The 16935-nt window shown below is 36.3% G+C and overlaps 1 protein-coding gene across 1 annotated transcript in view; it reads left to right on the forward strand.

Annotated features, from left to right (window-relative positions):
• Positions 1 to 2376: 2376 nt before the first annotated feature.
• LOC115414764 (ankyrin repeat and EF-hand domain-containing protein 1-like) overlaps positions 2377 to 16935 on the forward strand; it is a 44666-nt gene continuing 30107 nt past the window's right edge. The window contains exons 1-4 of the mRNA XM_030128057.1: positions 2377 to 2566; positions 3961 to 4122; positions 13005 to 13204; positions 14047 to 14196. Of these exons, the coding sequence (XP_029983917.1) occupies positions 2377 to 2566; positions 3961 to 4122; positions 13005 to 13204; positions 14047 to 14196 (702 nt within the window). The remainder of the gene's footprint in view (positions 2567 to 3960; positions 4123 to 13004; positions 13205 to 14046; positions 14197 to 16935) is intronic.

Consider the following 16935-nt stretch of genomic DNA (forward strand, 5'->3'; position numbering starts at 1 on the left):
TATTCATGGATTTTGTTGTTCTTTTCGTTGTTTTTTTTTTTGGTTGGTTGGTTGTTGTTTTTTTACACATATCTTTATTAATGTTTTAAGAGACTACATATCTTTTCTGACATGAATTGGTAACATTATGTAGAGCTCTCCTGATCATAAACCCCCAGAATCACAAGTCCTCCCCATAGTTTTCACACAATTTATCAGTAAATACATGTTTCTGTGCGTCAAGACTTAACCGTGTGGTGTCCAGCTGAGTGGACATTTTTGCAACTTCATGAAAAATAGGTTCATAAGAATTTTTTTTTTTCATTATTATTTTTTTAATGTAATTTTTTTTTTCAATTATTTTTATTTTATTTATTTATTTATTTTTATTTATTTTTCAGAAGAAAATTTTCAGTCGCATTGTTTTTTTCATGCCTAAGGAGGAATAATAACACTCAGGAAAAAATTTGATTAAGGTTCTCATAATTTGTGCATGAAAGGGTTAGTTTTTGGAGTGAAAAAAAAAGTGTATTTAAAACCCATCATCAGAAAGTGGAAAACTATGAAAGAAAAAAAAATTCATGCAGCTATAATCTGATATTTTCTAACATTTTAACATACTCTCATACTACTTATCACTCACTTCATGGAGAAAATATGCAAAAAAAAATTTTTTTTTTGATTGAGAAATCTTTTAAATTACAGTCTAATAACAATTAGCAATTTATTTACACTCAAACATGTTAGTGCAGATCAGTTTTATCAAGAACAGCAAAGTTACAGTAATGGTATGAGTTGCAGGGTATGTGATGGTGCGGTGTTGGATGATCTGAAGCTAAAACAACCAAACCCATGAATATACAAGAGAACAGCTGGAGAACAACTGTCCACTGGAGGGACCAGGATGCATGAAAGGGTTAAAGAAGGTGCAAACTGTACGGTATATAAAACTTTCAAAAGTTTAATCTTAGATACACAACACACTAAATATACACTGTAAAAAATGACTGTAGAATTAACACAAAAAGTTGTAAAATTGCAACATAAAAAAACTGTAAGCGACAATACAAAGCAAAGTTGTTTATCTGAAAAGATTTTTGTGTTAATGATTGAATCAAATATAGCTGTAGTTTTTACTGGAAGAGTATGTGAACAAAAGCAGATTTGTTTGTAGAAATGAAGTATTTCTGATGTTTTTAGAAAATAAAACTGTACACTGAAAAACAGTGTGCTGCCGTTTAAACTGCAAAGACCATAATGTTGAAATAATGGCATATTTGATTTTTTTTTAATATATAAAAAAAAAGTTATAAAAAGTAAACATTTAACAATGTACCATTTTAAATGTGTAAATGAATGTGTTGGTAGAGTTGGTAGAGCGGCTCGTCCAATAACCAAAGGGTTGGTGGTTCCAGTCCTGGCTCTGACTGTCCATATGTCCAAGTGTCCATGGAAGACACTGGACCCTAAACTGGTCCCAGTTGGACCTGGTGGATTTGGAAAGAGCTGTGGACACCATGAAGGAGGAGAAAATGAGCTACATCATTTTATATATCATTTTATGATATTTTAGCTGTGTCACCTGCTAATAGCACCTGCATGATGTTTTTAATGCTAACGAGTTAACAACATTAAAAAGGAAATGGGGGGGGTCTGAAACTAGTCACTATCTTATTTATTAGGCCTGTAACAGTACACAAAATTTTCAGTTCGGTACGTTTTCGGTTTTGAAAGCCACGGTTCGGTTTTTTTCAAGTGAAAATGATCTCAGTAAGATTTCGGTGAATCAGATTTTCCAGATCTACTGTCTACAAATCAGTTCTTCTATCTGACTGAAAAGTTCCTCTTTAGGTGATTCTGTCTGATTCTAAGTGTGATGAGATATTTGGACTAGAAATAAGAAAAATACACGTGGTCAGATTTATATTTTTTCCAGTGCAATTTCTGACACATGTGAAGACTGAAAGTAAAAGCGAGCTTAGCGAGGTCACATGATGTTCTATTCAATGTTCTAATGACATCCTTCCTATCCACAGAAGACACTGACAGTCCACTTATGCTTCACTTTCCCCTCTGTTGGTTTTCACCTTTAACTTTGACCTAATTACACATGAATATGATGGAGCGTGGTTTCAGACCCCCACCCCACCCCACCCCACTTGGTAAGATTTAGATTTTTTCTGGTATAATTATGTCAAAGTTAAAAGTGAAAACTAATAGAGGGGAAAGTGAAGCATAAGTGGACTGTCAGGGTCTTCTGTGGATAGGAGGGGTTTCATTAGAACATTGAATAGAACATCATGTGACCTTGTTATTAAACTCACTTTTACTTTCAGTCTTAACATGTGTCAGACTCTTGTCTTTGTTTTCTTCCACCAGTCTGCGTCTGACTTCACTATGAGTGGTCAAGTGGCCGAGGGCCGCCTGCAGGTCCTGCAGATCTACCGCCTGCTGCAGTACGTTCATGGACATGACATGGTCCAGATAGAGAAGATGCTCCAGTGTGGTGTGGACAACCTGGTCAACCTGACAGAGCCCAAGGATGGCATGGGGGCGCTTCACGTGGCAGTGGCGGCCAACGATGAGGGTGACTGGCATTAGAGTTAGCCCAGGGTGTCAAACATACAGCTGTGGACCAAAACCGGCCCACCAAAGGGTCCAGTCTGGCCTGTGGAAGGAACACAGTCGCAGAAAAAATTATTAGACCCTCAAAACTCCTCAGAAACAATGGTTATGCAATCAAGTACAAATTCAACTAGTATGAGCTAGTTTTGTTGGTGTCATTATATTTGTCCAAACAAGTGGACCTTTAGTTGGACCAGGCATTAAAATGAACAAGACACCGAAGAAAACAAAGGGTGGTCTAATAATTTTTTCCACGACTGTACGTAAATGGAAAAAAAATTCACAGAAGATATTAACAGTCATGTTAGTTCAGGAGCCAAATTCAACCCAATTCAATCTCAAATGGATCCGACAAGTAAATTAAAATCATAGTAACTGATGAATAATGACAACTACAAATTATTGTCTTTATTTTAGTGTAAATAAGTAAAATCACACAAACATGTTTACATTTACAAACTGTCTGCTCATAAAAAAATGTGAATAACCTGAACAAATATGAACAACCTGAAATGTCTTAAGAGAATTAAGAGCAATTTTAATAAGATTCTGCCTGTTACTAAATGTTTTGTGTGTATGTAGATCCTCTGTGATCTGTAAATTGTAATAAACATGTGAAAATGAGAAGCTGAGGTAGAACATTGGCATACATTCCTAAAATTGCACTTTCTTTTTTTTCCTTAATACATTTTATCTTGGTCATGGTTGTTCTTGTTATTCACAGTTTTTAAAGGATACTTTGTCGATGTGTATGTCGATGCTTTTTTCACTCTAAAACATAGACGTTAGACATAAAAAACTGGGAACTGACATTATATATATAATACTAGAAGCACTCGGAGAGCGCAGACCTCCGCCAAGGCTGATCAGTGGGCCCCCCCGTGGGCCCCCCCACCCCCGATCACCACCAAAATTTAATCATTTCTTCCTTATCCCATTTCCAACAAACCCTGAAAATTTCATCCAAATCTGTCCATAACTTTTTGAGTTATGTTGCACACTAACGGACAGACAAACAAACAGACAGACAAACAAACAAACAAACCCTGGCAAAAACATAACCTCCTTGGCGGAGGTAATTATGTTATTATTTTGCAGGTTTGGCCCACTTCAGATCATACTGAGCTGCATTTGACCCCTGAACTAACATGAGTTTGACCCCCTGCTTTACTCAGTCTATAAACTGTGTTCATGAGATGCTTCACTTGTATCTGAATAGTTGGAATAATTCAAAATAAGTTGGTTAGGATGTATTTGCAACCTCCAAAATATAACCAGAGGTGTGGTATAGCAGGCAGCTGTTAGTGAGCTGATTTTAACGCCTTATGGAACCAACGCTCAGTGTCTCTTATCCAGAGCTGGTCAGCTTCCTTCTGTCCCACGGAGCTCTGCCTGACATCCAGGACAAGAACGGCTGCACTCCGGTCATGTCTGCTGTTGAGCTGGGAAACGACGCCATTGTGGCGCTGCTGGCTCAGAATCATGCGAATATGAGGCTCCAGGACGCTGAAGGCAAAGGTGAGTGATGGCAGTCAGTGTTCTGTGGTGTATGCAGGGTGGGGAAGCAAAATGTACAATATTTTGAGGCTGGGATTGAAAGACAGTGTATGACCAATTAGTTTATTAAAAGTCATGAGAATTTATTTGCCACAAGAAAATGTCCATAATAGAAAATGTTTTTTTTCTATGTGTCCTCCTTCTTTCTCAATAACTGCCTTCACACGCTTCCTGAAACTTGCGCAAGTGTTCCTCAAATATTGGGGTGACAACTTCTCCCATTCTTCTTTAATAGTATCTTTAAGAAAGTGGACATTGCTGTGTGATGTTCTATTGGTAGCATGTTCTAAAACGCCCCAAACAGCAGAATCCACAGGGTTTAGATCTGGGCTGGAAGGCGGCCATAAACATGATTCCCAAAAATTGCTAAAGTTGGATTTGTTGCTGTTGTCAACAAGTGTTTTGGTGTTCTTGTGTAAGATTTTAACTTCAAATCATATTTTACTGCATTTCTAACGCTCTTGTTGTCTACCTCAACTTCAATTGCCATTTTTCTCCTGGATTTGGTTGGATCCTTTAGGATTTTGGATTTGACAGTTTTAATAAAAGCTTTGGTACGTTTTTTGTTGCTTCCTCCACTTCCAGACTTTCTGGTAATAGTTTTGCTCATAGTCATTCTCTTCTTTCCATTATAAACAGTCTTTATGGACACTCCAACTATTTTTGAAATCTCCTTTGGTGTGACGAGTGCATTCAGCAAATCACACACTCTTTGACGTTTGCTTTCCTGATTACTCATATGGGCCAAAGTTTGTGAAAAGGTATGGATAATAGTGTTAGGTATGATTATGACATCAGTATATGTTTGGGTTCAAAACAACTGACGTAGTGCCTGCTGAGAAAAAACAACTAAATGTTCATTGTACATTTTGCTTCCCCACCCTGTATACAGGATGTGCAGAGGGTGTATAGAGTAGAGGAAGTCACCATGGTTCCGCCCACTGTGTGTCAGACAGAGGCAGATGAGTGACAGCGTTGGCTTCAGTCCTGTCTGAACTGAAGAGCAATATTGAATCCAAAATGGGGCAGAGCTGTTGTGTTTGATTGTATTTTCAGGTTCTTAAAGCAGTGGGAGCTATCGTTTTACAGACACCCAAAGACAAAGAAAAGAGAAGGAGATGGGTCCACAAATCCAGGAAACCAAACCTAGATCTGTGGACCCTGTTTGGTGTCAGCTAACATTCACTGATGCTGTATTTTTGGCTCCAGTTAGACCTGAAATGACCTGTTGTTTTGGCTAACGGTCCTTCTTAGTGCAGCTCTTGGTTTCATGATCAGATCTTTCCTGGTTTTTGTCTCATTTTGTGATTGTGAACCTTGTGCTCCTACATGATTAGTAAACTAACTGAAACTGAGGCTAACCTAGTTAGCCTACCGGCCGACAGACCGTAAGCTGTTGTCGTCATGCGGCGTCTGTCGTTGTCGTCTGTTACAAAAATTTCAATCGTCTTCTTCTCCGAAACTACAATTCCGACTGACTTCAAACTTGGTATACAGCTTCTGTATGATGATGTCAACAAAAGCTAGTGAAATTATTTGGATCCAGATCTGATTCTGGATTTGGTGCAACTTTGAAAAATGTTCCCATTATAACAGATAAGAAGTGGATTGATCCAATAAATCAGTATCAATGATATCAAGTTGGAATTTGAATTTTTGACAGATCTGATTGGAATATGACCAAAACATGGACTATTTCTGTAATGTGTATGTGCATACCTTCTATTCAAGGCAGATGTATTTGTAAAGCACTATTCATGCACAAGGTAATTCAGAGTGCTTTACAAAGGCACAGAAACACATACAATGACATTAAAATCACAGACTAACACTAGGACAATAGCAGAAGAAAACATTTACCCATAAAAACCCAGGGCTACTTTTGTGGCAGCTCCCAAATCACTATTTATTGTAATATTATCCTCTTTATTTAGCTTTTATTCAGTGTAAATCATGCATTTTCCTGTATTTAATTTACTGATCATGTAGGTGTTCATGAAACAGTTGTGGATTATTATCTCAAAAACAGAGAAAACCGAAGGAAAAGTGACATAATTCATCACCATAAACATCCTGTAAAAGCTTGTTAATAAAAACAAATCTTTAAAAAAGAAAAAAAAAAGGGACTTTATTTAGCAAAGATATCATTAACTGAATGGGTTTTACTGGTGAATCAATGTTATAGGGGGTCGTTCATTCTATTTATTATTTTATTTGTTTTTCTTCATTTTGTTGCCTATTTTATTATTTTTTCTTCAATTTTGTTCAGTTTGTGGCTTATATTGTTCATGGTATTTATTGTTTTGTTGATTTATCATTCATTTTTGGTCATTTTATTATCATTATTTTGTTCTTTTTTACCTAATTTTAGTGATTTTTTTGCTTTTTTTTTAACATTATTTATCATTATTATTATTATTATTATTATTATTATTATTTTTATTTTTTTTTTTTTTAATTTATTACTGAATATGTATAAACCCAATGTGTCCATCCACTGTCATTGATCCAACTCCATGGGTTTTACTGGTGAATCAATGTTGGAGATGATAATGGGGTTTCCACGTGTTTTATAATATTATCCTCTGTATTTTGCATTTTTCAGTATAAATAATGTACTTTCCTGTATTTAATTCACTGATCATGTAGATGTTCATTAAAGCTCAGAGTAAATTCAAAGGTTATTATATCAGAAACAGAAAAAAAACTGAGGAAAAGGTGACTTTTTCAGCAAAGATATCATTAACTGAACATAAACCCAGTGTGTCCATCCACTGTCATTGATCCAACTCCATGGGTTTTACTGGTGAATCGATGTTGTAGAAGATGACGGTGTTTCCACGGTAACTACGGAGCCTCTGAACATCCAAATGGGTCATATCTGATGACCATGAAAAGACGAAGAACTGTATTTTACACCAATTATTGACATGGATTGATAGGATTAGTGGATCAGAAATATCAAACATTTCAGATCAGTAGATGCTTTTAGTCGATGTGGGTTGTTTGGGTCTTTATGAGTTAAACAAAAGGAAAGTGCAAAAAAGATAAAAAGAAAGAAAGAAAGAAATTTAAACAAGAATAAGAGCGTTAAAACCAAAGCTAAAAACAGTCTGGATTGAAATGAAGAATTTAATGTTAAATCAGTCAAAACAGTTAAAATTGTGAGTGTCAGTGCAGGTATTAGAACTGGAAATAAACTACTCCACAGGTGTCAAACATGCGACCCGGGGGCCAAATCTGGCCCTCCAAAGGGTCCAGTCCGGCCCTTTGGATGAATCTGTGAAATGCAAAAATTAGACTAAGATGTAAATCCTTTCAGTTCAGGTTCCACATTCACAACAATTCAATCTCAAGTGGGTCATAATAACCGATAAATACTCACAACTCCATTTTTTTCTGTTTGTAAATGTAAATGTTTTCATGTATTTACACTAAAACAAAGTATAACATTGCAAAAACATCTGAATACCCTGAACAAATATGAACAACCTGAAATGTCTTAAGAGAAGTCAGTACAATTGTACCAATATTCCACCTGTTATTAAATGTTCTGTGTGTTTGTAGATCCACTGTGATCTGTAAGTTATAATCAACATGTGTAAATGATAAACTGAAGCAAAGTATTGTTAAAATTATACATTTTTTTCAGTTTGTTCATATTATTCACATTGTTTGAAAGGATAGTTTGTAGACACAAGCATTTTCATAATGTAATTTTACTTTTTTCACCGTAAAACATGAGAAAAGTTTGGAGTTGACATTATTTATATATTATTATATTATAATTTTCCTGGTTCGGCCCACTGCAGATCAAATTTAGCTGAATGTGGCCCATGAACTAAAATGAGTTTGACGGCCCTGAACTACTCTATTCAAAGGCAGCTGTGAACAAATGAGTGTTGAACCTTTGATTTAAAGAACTGAGACTTTGAACAGACCTGTAGTTTTTGGTCGTTTGTTCCACATGTGGAGCACAAAAACTCAAAGTGTCTTCTCCCTGTTTGGTTCTGAGTCTGGGGACAGAGTCGTTCAAAAAAAGACAGAACAGGATGAACATGTGAGTTTTCAGTGATAGAAATGTGAAGTCTGCCCCCTTCTGGTGGTGCCTGAGTGGGACCTTATTTCAGGAGGAAATTCTATTAGAACAGGGCTGTCAGACTCATGTTAGTTCAGCTCCACATTCAGCCCAGTTTGATCTGCAGTGGGCCGGACCAGTAAAATAATAACAGTGAAAACACTACAATTATATTATGATCAGGTTTACTTCTACAAAGTTTCCTTAAAAATCTGAATAAGATGAACAATTTGAATTGTCTGAAGAAAAACAAATGCAATTTTAACACTATTCTGCCTCAGTTTACCAGTTTATCATTTATACATGTGCGTTACAATCACACAAAACATTTAGTAACAGGCAGAATATTGGTAAAAATGCATTTACTTTCTTAAGACATTTCCGTTTGTTCATATTTGTTCAGGTTATTCAAGTTTTTTTTGTAAAAGTATAGTTGGTAATGTAAACATTTGAAGTTCAGGTGGTAGATTATTCCACAGATTCAGTCCACGATATTTCAGAGAACACTGACTGACAGTTGGACTGAAGCTGACCAGGCCCATAGTTCAGGATAATATTGTACAGTTGGATGTTTATAGAATTTTATTGGGGAAAAGTTTTTGTCAACTACTTTTTAGCAGGTTTTCATGTGATGATCCTCCAGAAACTCATACTGTACGTACAAACTACACACAACATGAAAACAGAAATGGGATCACCCTCGTCAAAACGGACAAAACAGACACATTTATGAAACTCAGCAGATTGTTACACGTCGATGCACTCATACTTCCATTGGGGATGTTAGTGTAAATGAAACAGACAATGGAATTCCCCTTCATTTAAAGTGGAGGATGAACAGATGTGTACAACCCACTCACAGATAAACACATCAGATCAGTTTATTTTAAACATATCCATTTGAGTTTTAAATTTCACTCTAATTCTCCTCTATTGTATAAAAAAAAGTCAGTTCCAGTGTGAGAACACACTGTAAAAAAACAAAAACAAAAACAAAAAAAACTAAAAAAAAAACAAAAAACAGTATTATTCCAGCAGCAGGGGTGCCAAAAAAATACTGTAAAATAATGGAAAATAACCATCTCGTAAAAATACAGTAATTTTCTGTAATTAAAATACAGTTTTTTGCCCTAACTTTAAATGAGATTTTGCGTTTGTTTGTTTTTTTTACTTTTTAATGTTTAATAAAGAATATTTACATGAATTAAAACAATCAAATTCCCTATAAATATATATATATATATATATATATATATATATATATATATATATATATATATATATATATATATAAATAATTTTCAGTAAGACTCAGTTGTCCAATCCACTGATAAAAACTGTATTTGGACAGTTTATCAGTGCTTATACATGTTATACATTCACAAAAATACATTTATTCAACATTTTTGTTGTGAAACCTCCTGTAATTACACAAGATATTTGTCAATTAACAAACAAGTCTGGTTCAACTGACAGAACCAATACTTCTTTAACGGTTAATTGTCAGTAATTTTATCTTGTTTTATTCTTTTTTTTTTTTTACAGTATTAAACTTTAAATTAAGTTTAATCTCATAAATAGAAAAGAAATATTTGTGAAATTATGATACATTTGTAAATGTATTTTAACTGTATTTTTCTGTCAAAAAAGAACAAATTTCTTTAAAAAAATGGCATTTTTTTGGTTATTCACAGTTACAGTTTTTTCCTGTTATTTCACATTTGACATGTAAAATCACAGCCTGTTTTTGTCATTTCATTGATATTTTTCTGTATCTGAAAAATAAAGGAAAAATCTGTAAAAGAAACGGTGAAAATTCAGTGAAATGACAGATTCTTTTTACAGTGCAGTGCACTCCTGCTGTCAGAGGCTCACAGTTTGTACGGCGGTGTCCATGACATGGGATGGAACTGTTCTCCCTCTAACGCAGTCTGGTCTGTCTGACCCACTCAGTGTCGTTTCCTTCGGAGGTAATTCAAACAGAGGTGTTTTCCATCTCCAGTTCGACCGGCGGTGTGCTTCTGAATGCCCTGCCTTGTCTTCCAACTCATGAAAATGCATGGTGCGTCTGTTTAGATATTGATGAGGAGGCGGTATCCAGGACGACTCCAGTCAGAGGCCCAAAGTTCTTCTTCAGGACCAATTGTGATAATTACCCCAATTACAGTGTCCAGGGCATCAGTTACTGCCAATGGTAGTGGAGAGTGAGGAGGAGGAGGAGGAGGAGGAGGAGGAGGAGGAGGAGGAGGAGGAGGTGGCAGACTGGACCTGGCAGAGCACCAGTACATGCATGGGTTCTGTCCATGAACATGTTTTTGGGCTGTTTGTGCTCCGTCTGTTCAGTTTGTGTCAGTGTGTGTTCCGCCCACAGGTACATCTAATTACAGATCAACCCCTAATGGTGATCCTCTCCTGTGAAACACACTCCGTAACCTGATACCGGCCCGTTGTCCCCGAGGACGGCCTGGGCCCAGTGTTAACACCCGCTGCCACCCCCCCCCCCCCACCCGTAGGCTCAGCTTCAACAGACAACACTGTTGTCTGTGTCACAGGTGCCTGCTGCTTCTAACTGTACATGAACTGCTCTGGTTTGGACAGTACGTCTGATACGACACGTTCAAATGTACACTGAGCACACATACAAACGCCCCATGGGCAGTATTTGTTTAACACAAGACATGTGGCTCAAAATGGGCTCCTGATGTCTTAGAATTGTGAAACAGTTAATTCTGTTAATTTCAGGGTTCCTACACAAGTATAGAAAAGTATGGAATTTGATTTTATAAATTTCCAGGTCTGTAGAAGTATGGAAAATGGAAACAAATGTACAGAAACATGTTCCTGTTTCCAGACTGTTCCCACTGCTCTATTTTCTAAAACCTAACATTATGAATGGCTAAAAACAGAAATGGATCCATCTGTTTTTTAAGGTGCTTGCTAACGCAGCTAAAATGTTTGTGTGAGAGCACATACAGTCAGCGACACTTCCCAGAAAACATTTGGGCAGACTGACAGTTGAATGCCCCGCCTTCTAAAGACCCAAACCCCCGCCACCGACCAAAACCACCTACTGATCTAAACCGTTTAATACCTGCTGATCCATTAATCCTATCAATACATGTCAGTAATTGATGTAAAATACAGTTCTTCATCTTTTCATGGTCATCAGATATGACCATATTTGGACGTTCAGAGGCTCCGTAGTTACCGTGGAAACACCGTCATCTTCTACAACACTGACTCACCAGTAAAAACCATTAAGTTGGATCAATGACAGTGGATGGACACACTGGGGTTAGATCTATTCAATAATAAATAAAAACAAATAATATAAAAAAACAAATACAAAAATACAAAATGATAAATAATGTTAAAAAATAAGCAAAGAATCACTAAAATTAAGTAAAAAAAAGAATAAAATAGTGATAATGAAATGACCAAAAATTTATAATAAATCAACAAAACAATAAATAACAAAACAATATAAGCCACAAACTGAACAAAATTGAAGAAAAAAAAATTATCAAATAGGAAACAAAGTGAAGAGAAACAAATAAAATCATAAATAGAATGGATAATCTTCAGTTAATGAGAAATTTGTTGCAAAACTCACTTTTTCTTCCATTTTTTTCTGCTTTGATATAATAACCTGTGAATTGACTTTGAGTTTTCATGAATATCAAAATCAAATATAGGAAAATACAGAATTTACAGTGAAAAATGTAAAATATAGAGGATAACATCATAATAAATGGTGATAAATGACTTAAGAAACGTTAAATAGAAAGAAAAATTCATCTGGGAACTGCCACAAAAGTAGTCCTGGTTCTTTAAGGGTTAAAATACACTGTCCCTTTGGAAAAAAAAAAAAATAATAATAATAATAATAATTATAATAATGAAATGTGAAAATGATCACAATAATTTCTAATAACAACAATAGAAATACAGTGGTGGAGGAACACTGTTCTACATTATGGGCTCAAACGTAATGTGGGAGTCATGTGATCAGTGAAAACCCCAGTCTTCCATATGAACCAGAGTCCTAACGCAGACCAGACCAAGGTTATTATCGTTAATGAAAGCTAACAAAATGACGAAAACTAGAATTGTAAAAACATTTTCATTAACTGAAATAAATAAAAACTATAATTAAAAGAAAAAACGATAACTAACTGAAACTGTATTGTGTGTTTACAAAACTAACTAAAACAGATAAAAATTACGGATAAAATTCCCTTCGTTTTCGTCTTTGTCAATGTCGGATTGATATGAAATGGATTTATTTTGCTCTAGCAATTTTAGCTAGCAGCACCATACGACACTTCACGGTCCGTCACTTGTGGTTTCCAGTCGTCTTCTGGTCCCCACTCTACCTGGAAACATGCAGACTAAAGTTGGGAGAAAGCAGCAGAGTCCTGTCTGGGATTTATTTGAATAAAAAATATGAAAATACTAAAACTAAACTAAAACTAAGCATGTAGAAAAAAACAAAAACTAATAAAAACTATCAAACCTGCTCTAAAAATGAAATAAAACGAACTGAATTAGAGAAAAAAACAGTCAAAATTAAATAAAAGTAAACTAGAATGAAAAATCCAGAACTCTGTGAACCTTGGACCAGACCACAGTCCTCCTCCTGAATTCTCCTCAGGTTACGTTCTCATCTCTGCGTCTCAGTGGAAGCGTTTTGTTCTGTTTTGGACGGTGATCCATCATATTTGACGTCTGTCTGCCCCCCCCCCCCCCCCCCCCCTCTTCTCAGGTGTGCTGTTCTACTGCATCTACCCCACCAAGCGCCACACTCGCTGCCTGCAGGTGGCGCTGAAGTTCAAAGCCGACGCCAACAACGTGTCGGCTCAGGGGACTCACGTCTTCCAGCTGATGTGTGAAAAGGCCCTGGAGTGCAGTCCCAAGTGTCTCATTATGTTGGACGGAGGAGCAGACCCCAACGCGACAAATGAGGTAAAAGAAAACAAACGGAGCGAACGGAATCTTAAAATATCACAAAAGAAGGATTTATTACACATAAATGTCAAACATATCGTTGGCCTCATAGGATAATTACCTAAGTCATATTTTTATCAGGTCTTAGTCAATGTTGAAAAAGGTTAGGTTAATTTTATTTACAATGTTACTCTTAAATTTGTTAAAAGAGAATACAAGTTTGTCCTCTTGTTAATGTTGCACTTCATGTGGAATTTTTTTGTTATTTTTTATGCAGAATGTGAACTGACAGAACTGGGATTTGATTTTTGTTGTTTGTTCAAAACTACCTCTCTGGGAAAAGTGCAAAACTAATGTATTTATTTTATTTTCTGTTTTCTATTGATTTATAGCAGCAGAATTATATTACTCCTGTTTTTCCATATTCTAGTGTCTCCAAAAATTGGGGGGAAAATGTTAAAAAATTCATAATAAATGCATTAAAAACATTTTGAGGGGTTTTCTTTCTTCCTGTAGCGAACCAGGAAAAAAAATCGAACCATGGCTTTCAAAACCGAAAACGTGCCAAACCAAAAATTTTGTGTACATTACAGGCCTAATAGGAATAGATATTGTTGTGGTTGTACGGGGGGGGGGGGGGGGGGGGGGTTCTTACAGAGACGAAAATCAATGGTCATTGGGTTTTAGAAAAATTACTGAGTAGAACAAAAAAAAAAGTACATTTTAAAAATGGGGGGGTGGGGGGGGGGCATTAAAGAGTAAAAAGTGCATGAGGAGAGAAAAACCAAAGTACCACAGTAGTGACTCACTGCCTTCCTCCTCATGCTGTTTGTTCAGTGTACGTTTTCTTGTGTCCTCAGAAAACTGGTGTGACAGCGTTAATGGAAGCAGCCAGAGCAGGTTTACTGCCGCTGGTCAGAGCCATCCTGAAGAGGGGAGGGAACCCCAACGCCCTGGACAGGAAACGGCTCACAGCGGTGCACTACGCTGCCATGGGGGGCTTTTTTGAGGTGCATCAGCTGCTCACTACAAATCTCATCTTTTTTTTTTTTAATTCAAGTTTTGATTTGATTTTGTAATGGAGAATTTACATGTTTTATATTCACATGCGCATATAACATTTTACAATGTAGTTATCCAATCCAACTTTATTTATAAAGCACTTAAAAACAACTGCAGTGGACCAAAGTGCTGTACAGAAGAATAATTAAAACCAAAACAGAAGAATAAAATACAGAATAGATTTAAAGACACAGAAACTGTACAAAAAGGAAAAAGTGCTATACAGAAGAATAAATAAAACCCAAACAAAAGAATAAAATACAAGATGGATTAAAAAGCCATACAATTAAAAACAACAAAAATAAATAAATCAATAAATAGATAAATAAGAACAATAAACCACTACCAAATCAAACTACAGGATAAAGATAATACCTTCAAACGTCTCACATGGTTTCAAAAGCAAAGGAGAAAAGATGGGTTTGAAGAAGGGATTTAAAAACAGACAAAAAGGAGGTCTGTCTGATATGGAGAGGCAGATGGTTCCAGAGTTCAGTTTGTTACCTCCACCGGGAGGTACTGTGGTCACTTTGCTTTGTGTGTGTGTGTGTGTGTGTGTGTGTGTGTGTTTGTTTGTTTGTTCTCATCTTTAGTGTAAAACTCTTCCACCCATCTTTCCCAGATCTTCCCCACAGATAGGCCTAGGCCCTGGGACCAGCCCAGTACATTTTGGTCCCAGTAGGACAAAGTTCAAGGTCACATCAAGGTCACAACATCTACAGTTTTCCATCTGTCATCACTGAGACATTTTCAAAAATTCATCAAAAATTGAAAATGACTCCGATTCTCCTCCAGTTGGATCCACCTGTAGCTTAGAACAATCTCTTATATGTGGAACTAAATTGTCCACATCCACTGTGGAATGTGGACTCTGTGGACATTTACACTGAACACTGAAAATCCCATTTCCCACACATTTAAAATTAGAACTCAACTAATATTGATGTGAATTGAATCTAATTGGACAGACACATGACTGGGACCAGATTCAACTGTTTCTGTGTATGGAACAACCTGGAAACTGTTGGATTTAAACAGAAAGAGTCGATCCACACATGCACAGTGTTCAGGGTGAAGGAGGAGCTTTGTGTTCTCTGAACACTTGTTTTTCTGTTTCTTTTCTTTTCAAAAAGAACAAAACTATCTGTCTGTGCAGTTGTTTTTCTGTGTGTATCTCCAGTGTTATCACTTCCTGATTTCTTTTCCCTGTTGTTTTTTTTTAAACAAAACATTAGTAAAAAAAAAACAAAACAAGAAAAGCACTGGAGAGCGCAGACCTCCACCAAGACAGATCTGCACCCCCCCCCCTTGTCCCCCCCTGATCACCACCAAAATTTAATAATTTCTTCCTTGTGCCAGTATCGACATTTTCTGAAAATTTCATGAAAATCTGTCCATAACTTTTTGAGTTATCCTGCTAACAAACAAAACATGTAAACACACACACACACACACAAAGCAAAGTGATCACAATACCTCCTGGCGGAGGTAATAATGCAGATGACAGTAATATAGTAGCTGAACAACAGTGGGTGTCACAGTTTGTTCCTTTTGTGTGTTCATAAAGTCCGTCCATGGTTTCCAGCAGTCCTCAAATTTGTCATGTTCTAGTGTGAGTTTGTCCATCAGGGAACTTTCTTTAACAGGTTCTATCCACTCTTCTAATGTGGGCAGTTTGTCAGTCATCCATTTTCTACTGATTACTTTCTTGCTAGCAACCAACAAAATATTCAACAGATATTTTTTACAAAATCTAATCTCATCTTTTTAGTCGTCCTAATATAATCCTCCAGGTTACTTACTATGACTTTACTTGTTTTCAACCCTTATTCTGACCACAGTCCTGCCGTACTTACTGTGCTTTATTATCTTCATGTTCATATTAACCCTTAAAGACCCAAACATACGTCAGCAACTAAAAGCATCTGCTGATCTAAACTGTTTAATACCTGCTGATCCACTAATTCTATCGATCCATGTCAATAATTGGTGTAAAATACAGTTCTTCATCTTTTCACGGCCATCAGATATGACCATATTTGGACGTTCAGAGGCTCCGTATTTACCATGGAAACACCGTCATCTTCTCCAACACTGATTCCCCAGTAAAACCCATGGAGTTGGATCAGTGACAGTGGATGGACACACTGGGGTTATGTTCAGTTAATGACACATTTTACTGATTAAGTCACTTTTTCTTCAGTTTTCTCTGTTTTGGACATAATAAGCCTCAACTTGAATCTGAGCTTTTACAGATATCTGCATGATCAGTGCATTAAATACAGGAAAGTTGGTGATTTTCACTTAAAAATACAAAATACAGAGCATAAAATTAGAATAAATGGTGATAAATATTAAAAGTAGAGATAAAATTTCATTTGGGAACTGTCATAAAAGTAGCACTGGGTCTTTATGGGTTAAGTATTCTCCCCAACAACTGGGGTTTTTTTTTAAGAGAAAGTATTATTTCTTGGACTATTATAATAACCACATACATGTACAGTATGTGTGAAAACACCCACTGTTCACTGTGAACCAGATGGAATGAGTGTACCATTACATGTGGAAACAGTCTGTTTAGATGCGCTCTCTGCTTAGCTTAGGTACTAAATTAATGGAACCAACAAAGACTTGGCTGCTTTGCCTAAGCCTTATACTACTATTGAAAGCCCCAAGAGTAGTAGCAG

This window comes from Sphaeramia orbicularis, chromosome 24 (genome assembly GCF_902148855.1).
Source record: "Sphaeramia orbicularis chromosome 24, fSphaOr1.1, whole genome shotgun sequence".
Classification (NCBI taxonomy): domain Eukaryota; kingdom Metazoa; phylum Chordata; class Actinopteri; order Kurtiformes; family Apogonidae; genus Sphaeramia; species Sphaeramia orbicularis.